The sequence below is a fragment of the Grus americana genome, chromosome 11 (assembly GCF_028858705.1).
Source record: "Grus americana isolate bGruAme1 chromosome 11, bGruAme1.mat, whole genome shotgun sequence".
In the NCBI taxonomy this organism is placed as follows: Eukaryota; Metazoa; Chordata; class Aves; order Gruiformes; family Gruidae; genus Grus; species Grus americana.
The window spans coordinates 2,954,638-2,974,302 of record NC_072862.1 but is presented as its reverse complement, the minus strand read 5'-3'; the positions used below and the strand labels follow the sequence as shown (position 1 = coordinate 2,974,302).

The 19,665-nt window shown below is 42.6% G+C and overlaps 1 protein-coding gene across 2 annotated transcripts in view; it reads left to right on the top strand.

Annotated features, from left to right (window-relative positions):
* The window catches only part of LOC129211459 (contactin-4), a 336,085-nt gene that overhangs the window by 166,902 nt on the left and 149,518 nt on the right, over window positions 1-19,665 (top strand). For both annotated transcript variants that reach the window (XM_054838596.1, XM_054838595.1), the window contains exon 3: window positions 6,260-6,398. In XM_054838596.1, coding sequence (XP_054694571.1) covers window positions 6,344-6,398 — 55 coding nt within the window. In that variant the 5' untranslated portion in view covers window positions 6,260-6,343. The remainder of the gene's footprint in view (window positions 1-6,259; window positions 6,399-19,665) is intronic.

Below are 19,665 nucleotides of genomic sequence, written 5' to 3'. Positions count from 1 at the left end.
GAGGGCCAGCGGGAGACCAGAGCTGCCCGTGCCCAGGATGCTTCCTGGAGGAACGTACCACAGCGATGCTCTCTAGCAGCATGGATCGCCAGCTATTTCTAAACACCGCACTCAAAGCCACCTATGATTTAAGCATCTGGGACGCTTCACAGCCCTCTCTTCCAGTATTGCTGATTTGTCACCTGTTCACCCCGAATGATGCCGTTCCTGCCCCTCAGACTAACATGGCGACAGTGGTGTCCAGCTTCCACGTTGCTTTTGGACACTAAATTGTGAGAAGGATATTCTTGCAGCCTGACGAGCTGATGTATTGATGCAGTCCCACTGAATAAGGTCTAATCGTGCTGTTTTCCATAACTGCTGTTAGCATTTTGTATCTGCCACAACCTTGTTATGAATTAATTCCTCATGCTCCTCCCCTGGAATAACACTGTTTAACCCCTTTCACAGATCAAGCAATTTTCTTTCATTCAGGAAAAACCTTGTTTGGCTGTTACATGAGAGAAACCTCATTGCTTTTGCCCCATGACCCCTTACTAAAGCCGAACAGTTTCTTTAACCTTCATTTTATAGAGGACGTCTCTGTGCTACCACTCAGTGCATCAGTCTGAGTGACTTTTGGTTAATTATTGGAGGCTCAAGGGTATTGTTCTTCCAATTTCTGAATTGGATGGGGAACGACCTTGCCTTGCAACCAGCAGCACCAGGACTGGAGTATCCCAATGTTTGGAATTCTTTCCATCCCCTTCCAAATACTGGTGTTCCTGGAAGCAAAATACATCCGGTCTCTGTCCTCCATATCTAGGTTGTTCTGGACTTAAGTTTATCTTACAAGTTGCTCAGGAACACCAGCAATGGATGTTCTGCAGCCTATTTGGACAGCCCATACCTGTGCTTGAGCTGGCCTTAAGAGATTTTTCCTGAAGTCTAAACCTTAATCTCTTTTGCATATTCATTCTCGTTGCATCCACTTTGGATGTGGGAACAATTTTTTTCATTCTATTTCCAACAGTCTTTTACATGTTTTAATACTATTAGCATTTTTCTCTTCGTTATTCTTAGGTTAAGCAGCTCTATTTGGTTTTTATTTACAGGACATTTTTTATAGACCTCTGATCCTTTGTGGTGTTCTTCTTTGGACGCTTCTGTTTGGGGCAAACCTTCCTTGACCTGCAGCACTACATGCATGCGTGCAGTACTGCATCTGAGCCCCCAGGGCTGGGGAGAGTGGCAGGTTGCTTACCTAGCAGGAATTCTCAGATAAAAAGAACCTGCAAACCTGGTTTATACATCCCAGGCAGGGTTTGTGCTGCTTGCACAGTCCCAGGGCATTGCTGACACGTTCAGCTGCGTGTGGATCAGTGCAGAGCTATCACCCAGCCGGTTGCTCCCCGGCATATGTTTGTGCTATTTAATGCAGCATCCTATTTACTGCAGTACGCGACACTTGTCTCTTACACAATTCCATCCTTCTGTTTTATGTCCAATTTGTCAAGATGATTTTGAATTACATTCCCATCCTCAGAGGTACCTGCAGCCTCTTAGTGCCACCAGCAGACTGAATAAGCACACCTTCTCTTCCACCATTGCTATTAATAAAAATACTGGAAAACATGAGGCCAAAGACAGACTCATTTTGGCAGTGAACTGTCAATAATTACTCCCCAACTATGGCTTTTCAGTCAGTTATATCTGCCCTTCAGTAAAGTTACAGATTTGGCCTCTGGCGAAGTCTAAATTGAAAATTTCCAAAGTGATAAAATAGAAAAGCCACCTGTCCTGCAAAGGTGAGTACAAATCACAAACGGACTGCATGCAGGCAGCCCGCCTGTGTGGGGGTTTGTAAAAATAAGCAGATAATGGCATTATGGAAATGGCTAGTGGTGTTTTGGCGTAGCTTTGCAGACTTTTTAGTTATGTGCCTAAGACTTGGGAAGCACCCAGCAACCACATCTTTGAGGGATACAGATCTTTTGGTATGTGTATGTTAGAAGAAGATATCTTCATGTTGGGGAAAAGGGTTTCTTTTGAATCTTGGAAAACTTTCTGTGGCTTATTGTCTACCTTTTTTGTGTAGACAAGATGAATTTGAGTTTATGCTAAACCTTTGTGCTTAGGTTTTGCTGGGACTGGTCTGTCTTAGACTTGACCTGCAATACGCATGCAACGTAGGTGTTCTTGCGTACATTTACCATGTGCCCTTTTACTTTGACACGCAAACGTTTTGTGCTCTCAGAAGCTGTACGGCCCCAAGTTGCGTGTAAGCAGACAGCAGTTGGGTGACCCATAGCTCGGTTCTCTCTTCGGCATCCAAGCCTCAAGATTATTTTTATGATACTATGCTTCTGTTTAAAAAGCTTGGTAAGTCTTTGGAGGTTTTGGCGCTGTGAAATGACGTCGCTATTCAGGAAAGTAGTGAATTCGCATCAGGTACTTGCTCTTGCCCTCGGGTCAGATCTGTGACAGTCGGAGGGCAGGTACCACCTTAAATCTACCAACTCACGTGTTAGTGCTCACAGTGTTCGGTGCTTCCTCTCAGCTCTCCCTTTGAGGTGATTAAAAGATGCCTGTTGCTGTCTGTATGTGCAGCATGCTTCATTAACAGTGATTTATTTTGGAGTTTAGCGGAATTGGCACTGTGCAGCGCACCGACGTGCAGTAGAAAAACGTGAGATGATTGCTAAGGCTTGCTTCTTGCTGCTACTGCCGCACTACTTAGGGGTCTTAGACATGTTTTTGTCTCCTTCAGAAAATTCACAAAATAGGGAGCTCATATAGTGCAAATTATATCTACAAAAGTATTTTTCGTGTTCTGAATGTGTCCATATACCTTAGCCTTAGGTTTTTCATGTCTATTTTGTTTTTTTTTTCCAGAAGTGCTAATCATTAAACATCTAAATGGAATTACTGACAGAGAGCTGTGCCTGCAAACTCAGAAAAATTCACCACAAATAGTTATACTGCACTTATCTTTTTTTTTTTTCTTATACCCAACTGCAGTCAGAGCTCTTAGAGTCAACTTTTGTCAGAATCCAATTACAAACAAAGGTACCTTTCAAAAGAATTTGCAATGGATGCGTTGCCAAAAGTAAAGTTAAAAAGACATCTGCACATGTGTGTTGGCACTAGGTTTTCTAATGGGATGCACTTCCAAACTGAAGCACAGCTATCTCATTTTCATCTTGAAAAAATAACTTGTATAGTGCTGAAACTACATACGCTTCCTTCTGGAAATAAAATATTAAACTTTGCAAGTTTTCAGGCCTCTTATATTCTCCTTCAGAAGCTGTGCAAAACCCCCTGGGATTTTATAGTCAGAAAACATTTAGAAACGGGAAGGATCTTTTCAATTATATATCTTTTGCTCATGCACAAATGTTGCCTTGCCTAAAGTTGTTGCCATAAAAAGTCGACGTGTTTCGACAGTTTTTACACAGCTCTGAACAATGGACCTGCTGATACGAATAGCAGTTATGTTTACAGGAAAACATTTTGAAGATTGGACTCATTCACATGTGAAATAGGGAACTATCATGAGAAATGAAAACGCCGCCGTATCTTGAATACCACTGTATTTTATCCTTACGAAAATATTTTTAATGGTAATCATCTAATTTACTTTTCACTACTTTTTATGCTAAGACAGGCATCGTTTCTCTTTGGGAAACTTTCTGTAACGTAGCAGATGTAATGGTGAAAGCCAGGGCGTGCGTTGGTAGGGGGTTATGCAGGGCCAGGGCTCCCTGTGCTCAGTGCCGCTCCTGCGGGGCAGTGACGGGGCACTGCGACAATGATGCTACTGAAGCTTCGATACTCATCCAGCCATAGCAATTCCGGGCATGGCGACAGGATGTATTTAGAAAATTATATATGCTAGAGCCTCTTCTAGGAATATATTCTAAGGTTGTTGTTACAGGGTACATACTTTGGCTGGAGGTGCACGGAGTTTCCATCCGTGTCGATGGAAATGCAACGTCTCAGTGCCGTGTATACACAGTTTAATGCCAGGAGCGACTGATTCCGTTCAGATATCTGAAAGTTTTTCTTTGAAGCACGTGTGTGACCCTCTGATGTCTGTTGGTTCTCTGGAGTAAGTTTTGAATAACTAAATAAGAGGAAGACTTTCAGCTTTTTCACTGGACTTAATAATTAAATATGCTGAGTACTAAAAATGTGTATTTTTAGCATAGCTTTTATTTTTGGCTGAAAATAAGACCCAGTGATTGTGTCAAAACATCTTGGGAGGAAAGAAAGAGTGTGCTATTTTTAATAGCCTTATACACTAAAAACTGATTTACATTAGTAATTTTGAAATTTTTTGTATTGGTGTTTAAAATGCTTAGAGAAGCGTGATTTTCTAAGTAGGAAAAAAAAAAATCAGTTTGCAAAAACCACAAAATAGCCAGAATTTTTCCCAAAGGGGTGGTGAATCAGGAGAAGCTCTGGTAAGATGAGAAATTGCAGTAGAGAGGAGTAATAAATTGAAGACTATCCAAGAATTTTCTTGCATCTATGGAAAGCTAGGGAATAAAATACCAAAACAAGAATCTAGTTTGAAAGAGAATGCCAGGGATGTGATGCAAACAGAACAGCCATCGCCATGGTCCTTCGTGAAGAGTTGTCCCTCATCTCCATCAAGTCCCCGGAAGCACCATCCTCAAAGCCCGTGGAATAGAGAGAGGCATTTTGCTTGACTTTGGTCAGATCTAGAGTTTTATATTCCTATTTTTTTTTAACCGAAAGGCAGATATAATACTTTCTTACCACCAGCATTGCTTACAGAGAGCTGGGAAGCTGAGTGCTGTTGTTATTAATCCACATAGCAGGAGGGATTTTGGTCAGCCCTTCCGCACGCTGGCAGCTCGCGGACGGGTCTGCGGATGCTTTAGATGGGTTCCTGGCAGTAGGTTAAGTTGATAAGTGCCATACCTCGTGTTTTTAATTAGGTATCAAAGGCTGTGAATGATTGCTCTGTTTCAGTCCCACGTAGCTCATTGCAGAGAGTGAGGAGAGCGATCGTAAAGCGTTGCGTTGCAGGGTAATGAAGAGAAGCCTTATAAGTGACACCATGGGCTTATTGATGGGAATAATACGTAGGAAAATGAGAACACAAAAGAATTTCTGCAGCTGGTGGTGAATATAAGATTTATCTTGAATCTCACTTAAAGTAGTGTAAAAGCAAGAGCAATGTGCCTTTGGTAGAAATCTCCTGTATAGGTGCGGTTATAACCAATGGAATTCAGTGCTTAGAGGAAAAGTAGTATTTGTCCGTGTATGGAGACTATGTCAATCAATATAAAGGTCTATGATGACATTTTCCTTCAAAAATTAATAATTAATACTCTAATCATTCACTTGTTATTAGTTTTCATTGATTAGTCCTTCCTGCTAACCCCCAGCTAGCCTAATCAGTCTGTGAGAACAGATGAATATATTCAGTTAATCTCTACCCGCTTCCAAGGCGCATCCTCAGATCAGAAAATACTCTTAGTCTTCTCAGTGCATTGAACCTGACTTTATTAGAAGAATTTTACCAATTTTAACTCACAAAAGCAAGCAGAGACCTCTCCTGATACCCCTTCACATGCTATTAGTCATGCAGTTTGTCTTGTAAGCACGGAGGCCCCTTAACTTCCAGCCTTCAGTGATATGAATAAATTATAAGAATGTGTGTCTGACTTGATTTATTTATTTTTAATATTTAAATGCCTGCTCTGGAAAAGGTTCCTTTCATAAAAGGAGGCATTTTTTTCCCCCCTTGGGTTGCATTGGGAGGGGATACTTTGCAGCGATAAGCTGAGGACGTCTTCAAATTGCCTGCTTACAAATTTTAACTATTTAACTATTTACTGACTTAGAGTGCAAGGAAGAAAACCACAGGTTTCCCCTGGAGAAGTTTTAAGGGGTTTTTTGGAAGAATTATAACTCTCCTCTTAACTGTGATCTACAGAGTTAACTAATTACACTTTGGATTACCCCAGAGAGTCAGTGAGTGAATCAAAATTGAGAGAAGGAAGAAATCTCACAACACCCAAGTGGAAGATGCAGACACGGGGTTACAATTCATAATCCTCATCCGGTACCAGCGTACTTCGCCGGTCACGAATCGCTCCTCAGAATGATTTAAAATGAAATGTTTGACAAAGTTTCTTTGCTGCTCTTCAGAGGCAACTTTCCTAGGAAGAAAAAACAACCTGTCAACAAGTAGAAGGAGCAGCAATCCTAAGTCTCCGTGTAATCTGTTTTTTCTCTTTTACAGATTAAAGGTTGCCTAAAATTTCCAAGGAACCCCGTTCTCTTCTGTAGTTACTGGACTCGTCTCCTCTGACCCGGGAAGCTGAAGATGAGGTTGCTATGGGAACTGCTCGTGCTGCAATCATTCATGGCGTGCCTTGCAGGTAAAGTGTCATTTTAGAACTTTTGATTTAAGAATGCCACTGTATTTCACACTAACACAAAAGTGCATCGCATATTATATGCCCGTGATAAAATGGCAAAATAAGTCCCCGTTTCATGACCGGCATGACGAAAGGTTGCTGAGCAGATGAAGCCGATGCTCCTAACAGGCTCCTTTTCCTGGTGATAGGTATCTCCGCAGCAAAGGCGCAATGTTTCAAAGGTCTGCTCTACCCGTTCCCAGTTCAAAGCTGCTGTTGATGAAAGTTGTTTTCCCACGTTCTGTGCTAAGCGTTTCAATGCTCAATTAAACCTACGTGGAGTATAGCTTTAAATTCCATTAAAATGGTGTTATGTTACAGCTAAGACCTCGCTCCATTTAACAAATAATTAGAATAACATATTTCAGCGATATAGCTATCTTCTGTAACCGCCCTCATCTAACTTTTTCTTCCCTGAGAGTTGAAATGTTTTGAGCATTCCCGGCAAAATGAAATTTCGAGGAACGTGCCTTTTCCCCGAGCTGAAATAGTTCCTCAAGACATTTCAGGTTTGCAGAGGGTCGGCAAAGCCTGTGCCTTGCTGACCTCCTCAAGTGCTGGGAGTTGCTTGGAGGCTGCTGCTCGGTGAGCTGGAGGACCCAGGCTGGTGTCCCTCCACCCGTGCCCCTGCGGCGGGTGCTGCGAGCACACCGGGGCTGGCGAGGTCTGTTTGGAGGTCAGCTGTCATTGACTGTTTCCTCCTTGAATTGCCACTGTTATTCTTTAACGTGTATTTTGTTCAGAGCGGGGTGTTACGTTTTAATTAACGTTTATGTCACCTTGATGTTCATCTGGATTGCTCTAATTTATCTGCTGCTTGGCGCTCAGAATGTTTCACTGCTTTGTTTAGTAACTTGTGCTTTCTCCCCTTTTATACGTGCGCGTTGTCAGGGTACTTTTTCAGCATTTTAGGTAATAGCAAACTACTTATAATAGTGTTTACTTTCTTCTGCTTAGCTCTACTGAACACAAAGCCACTTTTATTCCGGTACTTATAGGTACCTATTTTTGAAATTTGGTTCCGAGTCTTTCTAAATGTGCTATGACAGTTTCTGAGCTGGCAGAAAATTGGATGCAGAGAGATTCTGCAATGCAGTGCCACACGTGTTTCAGGAATTGCAACCCTAGAGAAGTTAGGCTGCGGGAATACGCGAAGTATGATCTTTTATTTTAAGCAAATAAACAAAATAGTGGAAAAACAAAACCATGCTAAATATTTGTACTGTAATTTCTATACTTAAAATATCTATTGCAAAATGTCTGGGGTCAGCAAAATAAAGTTTCAGGAGAATGTGTTCAGGGGTCGTCCCTATCTTTTACATCTGTTTTTTTAGAAAAACACATCTCCTAAGCACTGACTTTCCCCACGCTATTTTGCGACAACATTTTTTCTCATCTTTGCAGTGCACTGAAAATCTTCAGGGCACGGCATCGGTTTCTCTGTCCCGCTGAGGGAGATTTAATAGAATTGTGGGAAGAGGAGCGCCAAAAGTTTCATGTGAGTTTTATATTAGGTGATGAGTGAGGAAATTGTTTCATTTTGCTGGAGGACATGGTTTAGGCCAACTTCTTTCGACAAGATTTAAATTTGGAGGTTTCTGTGTCTGCCTGCAATGTTGTACGGAAGGGATTTTGCTGCGTGAGCTATGGTGTTACCACGAAGCAGGGCTAGCTCGTTTGGGCACAGTGCCGTTACTAGCTAACGCGCTCGGGATGCTTCCCGGACCTGTGCAAGTGTTTTGGGTAGTGCTGTGATGTTATGGGTTATGTGAACATGTTCAGATTCTGAAGTTAAGGAGGCAACAGTACTGGATGCATTGCATCATCTTGTTTTGCGTCGATGTGCTCTGCAAGGCGGGAGGAGGTGACCATAAAGTAATTAATTTAATAGTTGCTATTTAGCAGCTCCATGCAAAAGGCACAAAGCTGTAAAACAAAAGTTCATAGACAAACCTTCAGCACTTCTTTTATATTTTTATGTTCTACTTTTTTAGCTCAAAGGAAACTGGTAAGTTCCCAAGCCGTGTCCTGCCCGGCAGCAGGGAGCCTGCCCACTCCTCCTGGGGCACCGCTCCTCCCGCTGCCCTGCTTGGTGGCTCTGCTTCAAGGCTACCCGGGAGGGACAGGGATGCGAGCGTTCTTTCTGTCTACAATATAGTCATTGCTCTTCTCTTAAATTCTTCTTATATTCTAAGTTTAAAAAAAAAAAAAGAAGTTAGGAAGTAATATTTTATTTTCATGTTGATCAAACTATTGACCCATCCTTGAGAAAAAACATTAATAATCGAATTATACAGAGAAAAAAGGTAAGAATAGGATGCAGAAAAGTTACCTAACAACCCTCTATAGTGCCTTGTGGACCCTCAAATGACTGGAAACTGTGTTAAGTATTGAGTTACCTGTGAAAATAGGCTTAAAGCTCCCCACAGGGGCGAGCGGCCCCACCGTCCCCGTGCGGCAGTGGCCCTGGTGCCCCTTTGGGGACAGCCAGTGGGCTCCAGCTACTGCCAGTCCCAGCAGCTACTGGGGCTTTTGTGTGTGTGTGCTTCCTAAATGAACATCTGTTCACTAGAAATCACACAAAAACTTCCAAACTCGTATCGTTCAAGCCGTTAAACAGCTGTCAAAACCAAAGCACTTAGAGTATCCAAACGTGTCGTTAAGGTACCAGTTATCCGCCGCTGCCAACGTGCCAGGAGAGGAAAGACGTGCCAGAGCTGTTCACAGTCCACACGGGGTATTGCTATTGATTTTATGTACTCTGGGTGTTCAGATATTACAGTTCTTCACAGCAGGATAAAACGCTAAGATAGAAAGCTAGATCAATCCCAGGACGTACTTAAACTAGCTACCTAGAGGTGCAAATCCACTAATAATTTGGGGAGCTATGCAGCCTCCCTTGAAAAGGCAGCGGCACCTCTGAGGGTCTTTGAGCTTACCACCCCCGTTCAGTCCATCGCCCAACCTGGGACTGTGTTTTTCAGACTACTTTTCTCACTTGTTCTTCTGAGGTCCTACTGGTGAAAATAATGATGCTTTCTTTGAATGCGATCGTTGATGTGTATCAGTTAAGGGTCTCTGATTATATTTTGAGGAGTCTTTTCTTCAGGTGTCAGCTCTGGGAAGCAGTAACTGCAAATTATTCCTTTGGTGCCAAATAACTCTGATTTGTTAGGGCTGTCAGATTCCTTAAAAAGCAGTTGTGGTGATAATTTTAAGTTTTGGAGAGCAAGATCAGAGGCGGAACAGGCTGTGAAAAACAACACGCAGCTCTTTGAGTCGTGCCTTTGTTAACAAATGCTCTCTCGTGGGCAGCCCCACGTCGCTGCCCTGTACCCCAAAACGCATTTGTGGGCAGCCTGGGAACAGCGACGGGAAACCAGGGGCGTTGCACGGGGTGAGCCAGACTGCCTTGTGTTAATGAAGATGGGACGTAGTCCGTATGCCTGCAATGTGCTGGACAAGTATGAAAGGAAATTTTCTGTATTTTTGTGAGTCTTATGCAATTCTTTGCCTCATTAACTTCCTGTAGCAGTGAGTTTCACTGTTGAAGTCATATTTGCATGTTAATGAGCTGCAGTCGCATAGACGCATTAGTCCTGTGAGTGTGCATATGCATATTTTAGGATGTAATTTAACCCTTGACTATCCACTTGTGTTTTGACAGAAACTAGAAAAGGAACCTAGAAGCTTTTGAGAAGTGTTTATGCTCTGCTGTGTCGTGTGCGTGGTTGGAGTCTGGTGGCTTCTCCTGACCCCAATCTCCGTCTCAGCTTTTTCTTGGAGGCTTTGGTTTCTGGCCTTCTGCTTGTTCTCGCTGTTTAAAAAGAAAGATCTGTGCTCACAACAAACACACCAGCCAACAAAACTGGCTTTCCTTTTTTCTTAGCAAGCACCGCGTAAAGACGATAGCTTCAATAAGCGAATTTGTCTTGTAGCTCTATAATAATGCTTCTGTTTGAACAAGTTTGTTTTGTCAAAGGAGAAATGCTATTGCAGCTGTATCTGTTCGGCGCTCCTGGAGGGTGACTGAAGTAGCTCCAGAAAGCACAAGCCAAAATACTGACTCTGGTATTTGTTTTACACTGATGTGAACGAATAAGGAAACGCTGTTCTTCCTCTCTGCTGAATGGGCTCCTTGATGAAACCCCCCAGCTGTATAAGCCTTGGGTTTGCAACAGATTAAATGGGCTGCACAAAGATTTCTGGCAATTTTTTAGTGGAACATGGAAGGTGGTGATCCTGGAAGTTAGGAATACCTGTGTTGCCTCCCCCGAGTGGTTTGTATAGGTCACCCCGCAATTTCTGTGCATGTCTACACTCCGTTACGTGAAAAGCCGGAGTTTACCTGTTGTCCAGGTATCCAGAATTAGGTATTGCCCATATTGCCTCTCACATCTGAAAAGGTAAGATGAATTCATATGGAGAAGACCACACGTACAACGTTTATACATCGTTTCAGCCATCAGAGCAGGGGGGCATCAGTATTTATCAGTGGGCTTTTCACTGGCTGTCCGTACAGGGAAGCCTGTTATTGCTGTCATGATATCCCAGCAACACCCGCGATTAATGCTGCAACTCCAGGGACAGCATCATAGTTTTCAATATCAAATTCTATTTTTTTTTTTTTATTAAGGTGGAACAAAAGCATTGTTTCACCCTTTTATCTGTTGAAAAATGCCATTTTCTAATGAAGAAATATGCACACGAGAGCAGAAGTCAGGAAAAAAAAAAAGAGAAATATTTCTGTAGAGCTTATTTTCAATGTGGGTTGGTTTTTTGTTGTTTTGTTTGTTTTGGGCTTGGGGTTTGTTGGTTTTTTTTCCAGAACTGGTTTTTAACAGGAAAATATTCTTATAAATGCCTGTCCAGACATTCTGTCTCCTTCTGTCACATGCAGATGCAGCATAACCAGTCCCTCAGCAGTGGCTCAGACCAGAATATTTGGAGCATGGCTATGTAATTCCTGGGGGGAAAAAAAAAATACATAGTCAAGCGTTTTCCATTGTTATACAAAAAACACTGTACTTTGTATCAGTACATTCCAATGAAATCAGGCATCCAGATCTGTTAAAAATTAACTCAAAATTCATACAAAGATGAATATTCACAGACCTATTTGAATTCATGCTTCTATCCAAGCAGATGTAGGTTGCGTACAAAAGAAATTCTGCTAATTTCATGTCTGAGGATGAATAATTAAACCAAGAAGTACTGCTGTACATATTAAACGATGGTCTTCTATAAACGATGCAGCAATTCAATTTGTTCAGCGTTTTTTCTGGTGCTGTGTAGTTCCCAGGACTGGTGCTTTGATGTTAGCGGGTAGCTGGAAAATGATTAAGCTGTTGCAGTTCCATAATTAATTAATTTATATTTTGGTCAGTTCTGCAGCACTTTGCATTTCTGTACCCGACTGCCTAATTAATGTTTGCATAGCACTTGGAACAGATAAAGCACCGAATGACTCCTATTAATATAATCGCTTCTCAAACACGACCCAGGCCTTGGCTTCGCGGCACTGGGTAACTGTCACTGAAGCTCACTGGTGGAGGCTTTGCCGATGAGATCTGGCTTTCCCTTAACACTTTGGGCGTTTTACTGAATTATTGGAGGGGGGTTGTTCACTTTAAGCTCCTGTATTTTCAGATGCTTTAGGAAGAGCTGTGCCCGGGGCCCTGTTCCTCACCCGGGTGCGCCATATTGTGGCAGGCGGCCATTAGCCCTGGGCCCGCAGGTCACGTACCCGCTGCTGCTTTAAAGGGGTCCTGGCTGCCCAGGCCAATCTGGACGACACACGTGGCAGGAGGGGGACGTGCACGAGCACGTGTCGCCTATAAAAACGCGCAGCAGGCGGGACCGGGCAGGCAGCGCAGAGCGGTGGGCCCAGGGTGAGGGGAGCTGGTGCCATCGGTGCCTTTGCTGAGGGCTCAGTGAGGTTTGTACGCGTCCTTTGAGCTCGAGTTATGGTTAGTGTGTTAAAATGACCTCGTCTGCAGAGGGTTTCAGGCATTAGTTACAACAGCCTGATCTGCAGAGGGCCTTGAGGACGAGTTCTGTGAAATGACATGCTCTGCACAGTGTCCAGGTTAAAATATAGTTTTGATTGTAACAACAACTTCATCGTGTTGTGGTTCTACTGAGGATCCCTAAAGAATCTGCGTGTCACCATAGTGGTGGGTGGTGAGGTCACAGGAGAGCAGTGACATGACACCAAGCACATGGTGAGCATAGATTTTCCACTGAAAACCAAATACTCAACGTCATGCACCCTTACCATCTGAGCAAACACACTGCTGGAGATCATTGCCATGAGCACACTGGTCTTCCTTCAGAAAAGTTCTTAAAAGCTGCCTAAAAATGTGCTTTAAATTGTCAGTAAGGCAAGACTGATAACCATTGGTTTGAGTCTAGTGTTGACTCTGCGTCCCAAGCAACGTTACGGCCTGTGGAATGTGGTTAAATTGATGCGTGTTAAATGTGCTTTTGCCATGTCGAGGGGCAGTTTTGCTACAGCTGACAGTTGTATTGTTAAAGAGACATGCTGCTGTAAAAGGAAAGGCTTTTGAGGTAGGAGCAGCTGTAGATGGTGAAGCGAGGCCAGTGAGCATCATGGTTTGCTGTGGGTAACAGTTGGCAGCATGGGATCCCGAGACACGTGTGGAAGGGATGCTGGGCTGGCAGAGGTCCGTTCCCTTCACCAGCACTTGCGCTGGAGTCCTCCCAGGGAAGCTCCTTTCCTTGTACTTCTTGTTCCTGATTAGAGCTCAAGTGTCTTGAATTCAAGCCGGAAAGCATTCCTCTAATGTTAGGGGAAAAAGGTGCAGCAAACTTTGTACAATTAAAATTCTCATTTCAGTTTGGGACGAAAAGTCAAAGAGGTGGAGTCATCAGCACTGCCAAGTGCATCTGCCCTTGTCTTCTACTGCAAGCCTGTCAAAATTTGTTGCTGCAATGAAAACCCTGCTAGAAACTTCATTTGGCTATTTCTTCTCCTTCTGTAATGCCAGTCTGCTGCGTTTCCTGGGCAAGCCTAGACTGTCTCTGAGGATGGACAGAAGTTTCCTTAATACATGTAAATGCGCAAGCAGAATTAAAGGAGCTGTTGAGGTGGTGGTGATGGGTGATAATAATAACTACTGTTAATACGGTGCTATGTATTACAGTGCAGAGGTTTGAAGCCAGAGGACATGTAATTCTAGTGTGAGGCAACTGAAGCTGGAGATGAAAAGAGAATGATTTAAACTAGGGAAATAAAGAGTGAGAGGGGAAGAAACTTCAGAAGGGAAGAACTGTTCCAGCTAAGAGGGCACTGGGATAAGAACAATTAAATCTGAAGTGGGCAACAATTCATTTAAACTAAAACCAGAAAACTCTAGCTGCCAAAGTGGGATTCTACAGTATCACTCAGCTGTACATAGCTGTAAAGGGGAGCTAAGCAAATGTATGTTATTATGTGTAATTTATGCATATTTAGGGATTATATGGCAAGTTTTTCTGTGATTGCAGAGGATTTGACTCAGCCTCACAAGAGGTCTGTACCCATTTTGCATTCCTGATGTGTCAGCAGTGAAGCCCTCGCTAGATGTGACCTGACTCCGATTTAGGCCATAATTTCCCAAATTATAAAGTTAGAGACCATATCAATGCAATTTTCTCATTTCTCTCTTACATGCAGATGATTAGGTATATTATGTTTTTCTCTGTTTAACTCACAAGTCCATCTGGGCAAGTTTAATTACATCTTTCTCAAAAGTTATTGAGGTAAGATGATGCGCTTTAAATAAAACAGAGACTATACAGACATTTTTATAAGCAGATGTTCCAACTATCTGGCTGTGTATTGATCCCCTGTGCGTTTTATGTGATGCCTCTTTTCAATTTAGCTTCTTTGCATTTGAATTAGTATGTAGGTATTGAAATTAAATCTCATTTAGGGAGTTACAAAAATACCTACTTTTCCAAGCATCTATCAAATTAGGGAGAATATGGACCCAAAGTACTTCTTTATTGCCAATAAAAATGAAGTTTTATGGCAAAATTTGAGGTGATTAGTCTATTGCTTTGTAGGTAAAATACTGTATGGTTCTTAGAAAATCTAAATATTATTGGAAAGGGACCTCATTTTGTAATGCCTGCGTGGTCATTGAGGAGAATGGGAAGGTAGGAGATGCGGTGCAGCACAAAACCTGCCGGGTTGGGCACTGGGGCTTGTTGCTGGCTCTGCCTCTGGGATTTGATTTAGACAACTGCCTCTTTGTATGGTCGGAGAACTGCAGTACTGGGCTACAGCGTACATCTAGGAGTAACGATATATGTATTCATTGCATGCAAGACGCTCTTCTGCCGCTTGTTGGAAGATTTTAGTTTGGAGCTTGTGTTTACTGCTGTTTATCTCGAATTGCTGGGGAAAGTCTGGCATAACTAGTCAGAAACCTGCCTCTGTGTAAACATTGCCTCCCCTGACGCTGCCCTGCCAGGTACAAAAATTCTTTCCCTTTTCTCCATGCTTTCGTGGGTATTATAATCATTTAGAATAGTACCAGGAGTCACTGGGGGAACCATTACTCTCTACTCAGACTTGTGGGGTGAAATCCCTTGGTTTTTGCCTTCTGCCCTTACCTCGTGCAGCGGAGCATTAACTGACCGAAAATGATGTTGGCAGCGATCATTATTATTTGGATAAAGATCTTTCGGCTAAGCGGCAATCAAGGGTGATCATCCAAACGGAATAAAAGGGGAAAGGGTCAATTCAACTTTGATAATTATAGTACTGTAAATGTGGGCAATAACAGAATTACCCTTCACTGACAGCAAAATGCGTAAATAGGCTGGCAGAGCATTGCTGGCTGATATTATCCACAGCAGAAAGTGAGGCTCTGCACTACGTCTGCGTGGTTTTGTAGGGACTCTCATAGAAATGCACGTTGCCTTCATCAGCTAGGAACTGGTTGTCGCAAGTGCTCCAGGTCTTACAGGATTTGGACCATTGACGAGAACAGATGCTGATGTATTCTTGCAAGTTTGTGCTCAGTCTATGGCAAGTAAGTGGGCTGCTCGCAATAAATATTGCTATTAATGAATAGAGCACAGAATGCCATAGTGCAGCTCATTCATCTGAACATTGTTTAATGCTGGTTTATTGAAGCGTTTGTCAAATGCTGTGACAGTCTGCGCTCTGAAATTAAGGATATACTCATGACAGGCTGCAGTGACTCATTATTGCAAATTTTAGAAAAGTTTTCGTGTATGTTACGATGAAAAAGCAAAACTTGCACATTTAGTGTTTCAATTTGTTTTTCCTTATGTTTTTGAATTTTTTATTTTGCAATAAAATATACTTTTTTAGCTTCATAAATCAAACTAAGACACAATTGTTAAATAGTCTCTATTTATTAGGCTGTGAAGCAAGGCAAGCGTTGCAAACATTTATAATCGAGTACTGCAGAAGTTGCTAATCAATGAGACAGGCAACTAATTAACAAGCCAGCAGTCAACATCTTCAGCTGAAGTTGGTGGCTTTCAACTTAATTAAACTTTCCAGGTGTCAGTGAAAGTATGAAAAATATATCTATCTTAATATTTTGATGTGTCTTAATTCCACTTCTCCGAGTTTAAACGGATGAAGATTGCATCTGTTTTAAGGAAAAATGTCATTTATAAAACATCTCATGTCCATATTGCATAGCTAAAAGGAAAAAAAAATAGTAGTACATCTGAGAAAGCTTTGTCTGAACTCTGTTCAGTGTGCTTTGAGTACAGCGTGAATTTAGATGGCTTCCTCTTCCATCTTTTAATTTGTGCCTTCTAAGCCTTCACGGCTGCAAAATAGATGCCTGACAAAGTTCAGAATGTTATCGTTGTTTTAACTTGCGAAAAAGAGATAATATGATGGGTGTTCAGTGAGACTTGGAAGAATAAATTATTCCTGTCCCTGCAAGCTTGCTGTCTGTGTAACTGGACAACATGAAACGCTCGCTGAGAGCCAGATCAAGCTTTATTCCTGTAGCATTCACTCTCCTTCTGTTTTTCATACGGTCCACGTGAAATGGCATTTTCTCTAGGTTCGTGCTGTGTGGGCTTTACTAGAAAACATCTGAAGAGGGACTTGAAAGAAGGCAGGTTGATAGTTGGGCTTTCTGGGATATGAAAGCAGGGAGCAATGCAGAAGACACGGCAAGATAAAAAGGGGCTGGAGGCAGCTGGATGCGCACGGGTGGAATGAAGATGAGAAGTACGCACTTCCTCGGCTACGGAAAAATTGCTTCCGAATTCTTGGCGTCAAGTAATCTATGTCAGATTGTCTTTTGTAATGCCCCTTAAAAGGGGGATTATATATGAAAGAAATAATTGCATTGTTGTATATCTGAGCTTTACTGCTGAACCCTGGTTGTGATGATTTGGCAATAACTTGAAGTATCATGTTCTTTCACCTCACACTTTGTCATGATTTTGTGATCCCCTTGAACGTGTCCTGCAGATCCGATGCCCATAGCACTCCAGCAGTCTCCAGCCTTCTTTTTGGTTGATGCACAAATGCACCGTCACCACACCCAGGCAAAGCGAATACAGGCAACTCTGAAATTGCACACATTACTGAAAGGGATGATACATACTGCTAATTAAAGTAAAAGAGGTAGGAAGAAAGGCTTAAGGGGAGACAAGCTTCATTTCTGTGGTTTTCTTTTTGAAGGAGGAAGTATCTTTGAAAGACTTAGACATGTGGACCAGAACGCAGGCTGAGGAGTGGTACAGTATAGAAATTATGGCTGACTTCAGAGCTCTGAACAAATAATTGAAAGAGACCCCAGAAGCAGGGAGATTCTGGGGTGGGGAGGGGTTGATAGGGTCTTGAAGGACAGCCCAAGGGGTCCAGCTGTAACTAGGGCTCCTGGATGAGAGCGAGCTGGAAGGTGCTTTCACCATTGTGTGTATGTTTTGCATGTGTTGGCTCTCTGCTTCCCTCTGGGTTAGGAACATTGAAGAGATATAATATAAGCATATAATCAAACTGTTATTGAAATATGTATTCCTCAACTGGAATAAAAACGCTCTCCATCGCAATATAAAGATGATGCCTCTTTTGAGTCAGGAAGCCCAGCTGCAACTCTCAAGTCAAGTGGCCAAGAACAGTTAACAGTAATGGCCACATCTCTTGTTTTATAAATTGGAAAAACTGTGCAGATACTCAGTTTTTTCGTCTCTGATAGTGAATAGTGGTGCAGGTGATGGAGTGGGCTCCCTGGGATGCACCGGCGTCCCCTCTCTCCATTTCCAGGGAGGGAGGACAGGCGCTGGGTCTTTATCAATCTGTGCTCGCTAATGTTAGCTACTCATTTCAAAATATGATAGCTAATTTCCAGCATATGCAGGGCATTTCCTTTTCTTATTTTCAAGATCTGAATAGCTTGATACACATTAAAGCCTGTGTCCACCTTCTTAGTGAAAAGCAGAGGTTCTCTGTGTCTTTTCTTAGGTACTGTAATATCTTCATGATAACGCACTTCAAGCAACTAATCGGAAAATAATCTGCATAGAATTTTCCAGAATTTATTAACACTGACTTTGCTTCATCAAGTTTAGCAGTCATTTACATTTCTTGATTTCTACTCCATTTCTGCTTGAACTTGCGTGTTTTCTTTTTTCTGGCTGTTGTTGGTACATTCATGTACTTGGGATAGCATATGGAAGTTATTCCCTAATGAAAGGCAAAGGAGTGACATGCCATCAGTTAGCGGGAGGAGAGAGAACCTAGTGCTTTCTCATGGAAATTATTTGAATCCTGGATGTAAGCCAGGCGTTCATTTTGTTAAAATGGGGTTTGATAATTGAAACTAATTTAACATCGACCCCATTAAGTTGTATTTTATTGCTCATTTAATATGCCTGTCTCACGAGCTCCCAGAACTAGGAAGCGGCTTTGTAACGTGAGTTTATAATTTGTCAGAGCTCCAGCCATACAGGTAAATATTGAATTTGCTGTGTAGGATCAGCACCAGCGTGTGCGACAGATGTTTCACCGATGTTTGGTCGACGCGGTATCTTTATGCAGAGCTGTGTATCAGCAAGCGTTTGGGATCAGCACCGATGTGAGCGGGTTAAGCTGAACAGCTTGAGTTTGTGCAGATTTGTTGTGGAACGACACTTCATCCGGGAAGCATCCTTCGTGGAGAGTCCGGCATTCCTCACAGAGGGTCCAGCATCGCTCCCTGCGGCCCCGCAGAGCCCTCCCCATCGCTCCCTGCAGGGTTCCTGTATCCCCTGTGCTTCTTGAGAAAGAAAAGGTTTGTCAGACCTGACAAATAACCCCAGTCTTCCAGTCGTGCAAGTCATTATATTGACTTCTGTCAAAGAATGCCAGTTTAAATCAGCCGGGGAGCTGGCTCATTGTGTTTTAATGACACAGGATTTCCATGTTCTGCCATCCTGCTTCTGGGTTCCTTTGTCTTTCTGTTCTTTCACATCATTTCTATATTTCACCAGTAGATAAATCTTTCCTATGGTCTTGGAATTACTAAATAATCTCGTAATGATTTACCACCTCTTTTGGTGCTAATTACAGTGCAGCACTAGGTGATGGTTACTCACAGTTGTATTTATCAAACCAGCAGTGAGCAAAAAAAGGTCAAAAGAGCAAGAAAATACAGACGTGTGCAAACAACCGTGATGGATGTTTGTTTACAAACATGTTCTCTTCTGCAACTGTGGCTGCAGGAGGGGGTGTATGAGTGATGAATTACTGGAGCTTTACCCTTGTGAAATGGCAACAAGAGAGAAGCAGTAAGAGTGAGCCCAGGTTACATCATGGGGCCTGGGGACGGAGCGAAGGCACCGACGAAGCATGCAAATAGCTGCAAACCCAGCCAAAGTTACTTAAACAGAAAGCGGGGCTAAAAGGTACAGCTGATACTACTGCACGTGTGTGGTATAAACTAGATGAGAAAGCACAGAACTACTTAAAATTAGATCCATGTCTGAAAAGAATTAAAAGAGGCATTCTGTGCTCAGTTTTAGCTGCTCCCTCGTAATCCAGACCACACTGAAAGCACGTGGCTAGTGTCTCCTTTTTTAAATGTACGTGCGTGCATGTGACTATCAAGGACAGAAAAAGTGCGTGAGGCAAAGCGTACAATTCTCTCACTCCTTGTGAAATGGCAGCGTTTGACAGGTATTACTCGCATGAATTAAAACTCTACGGGGTGCAGGAAAAGGGGGCACTTGGATGTTA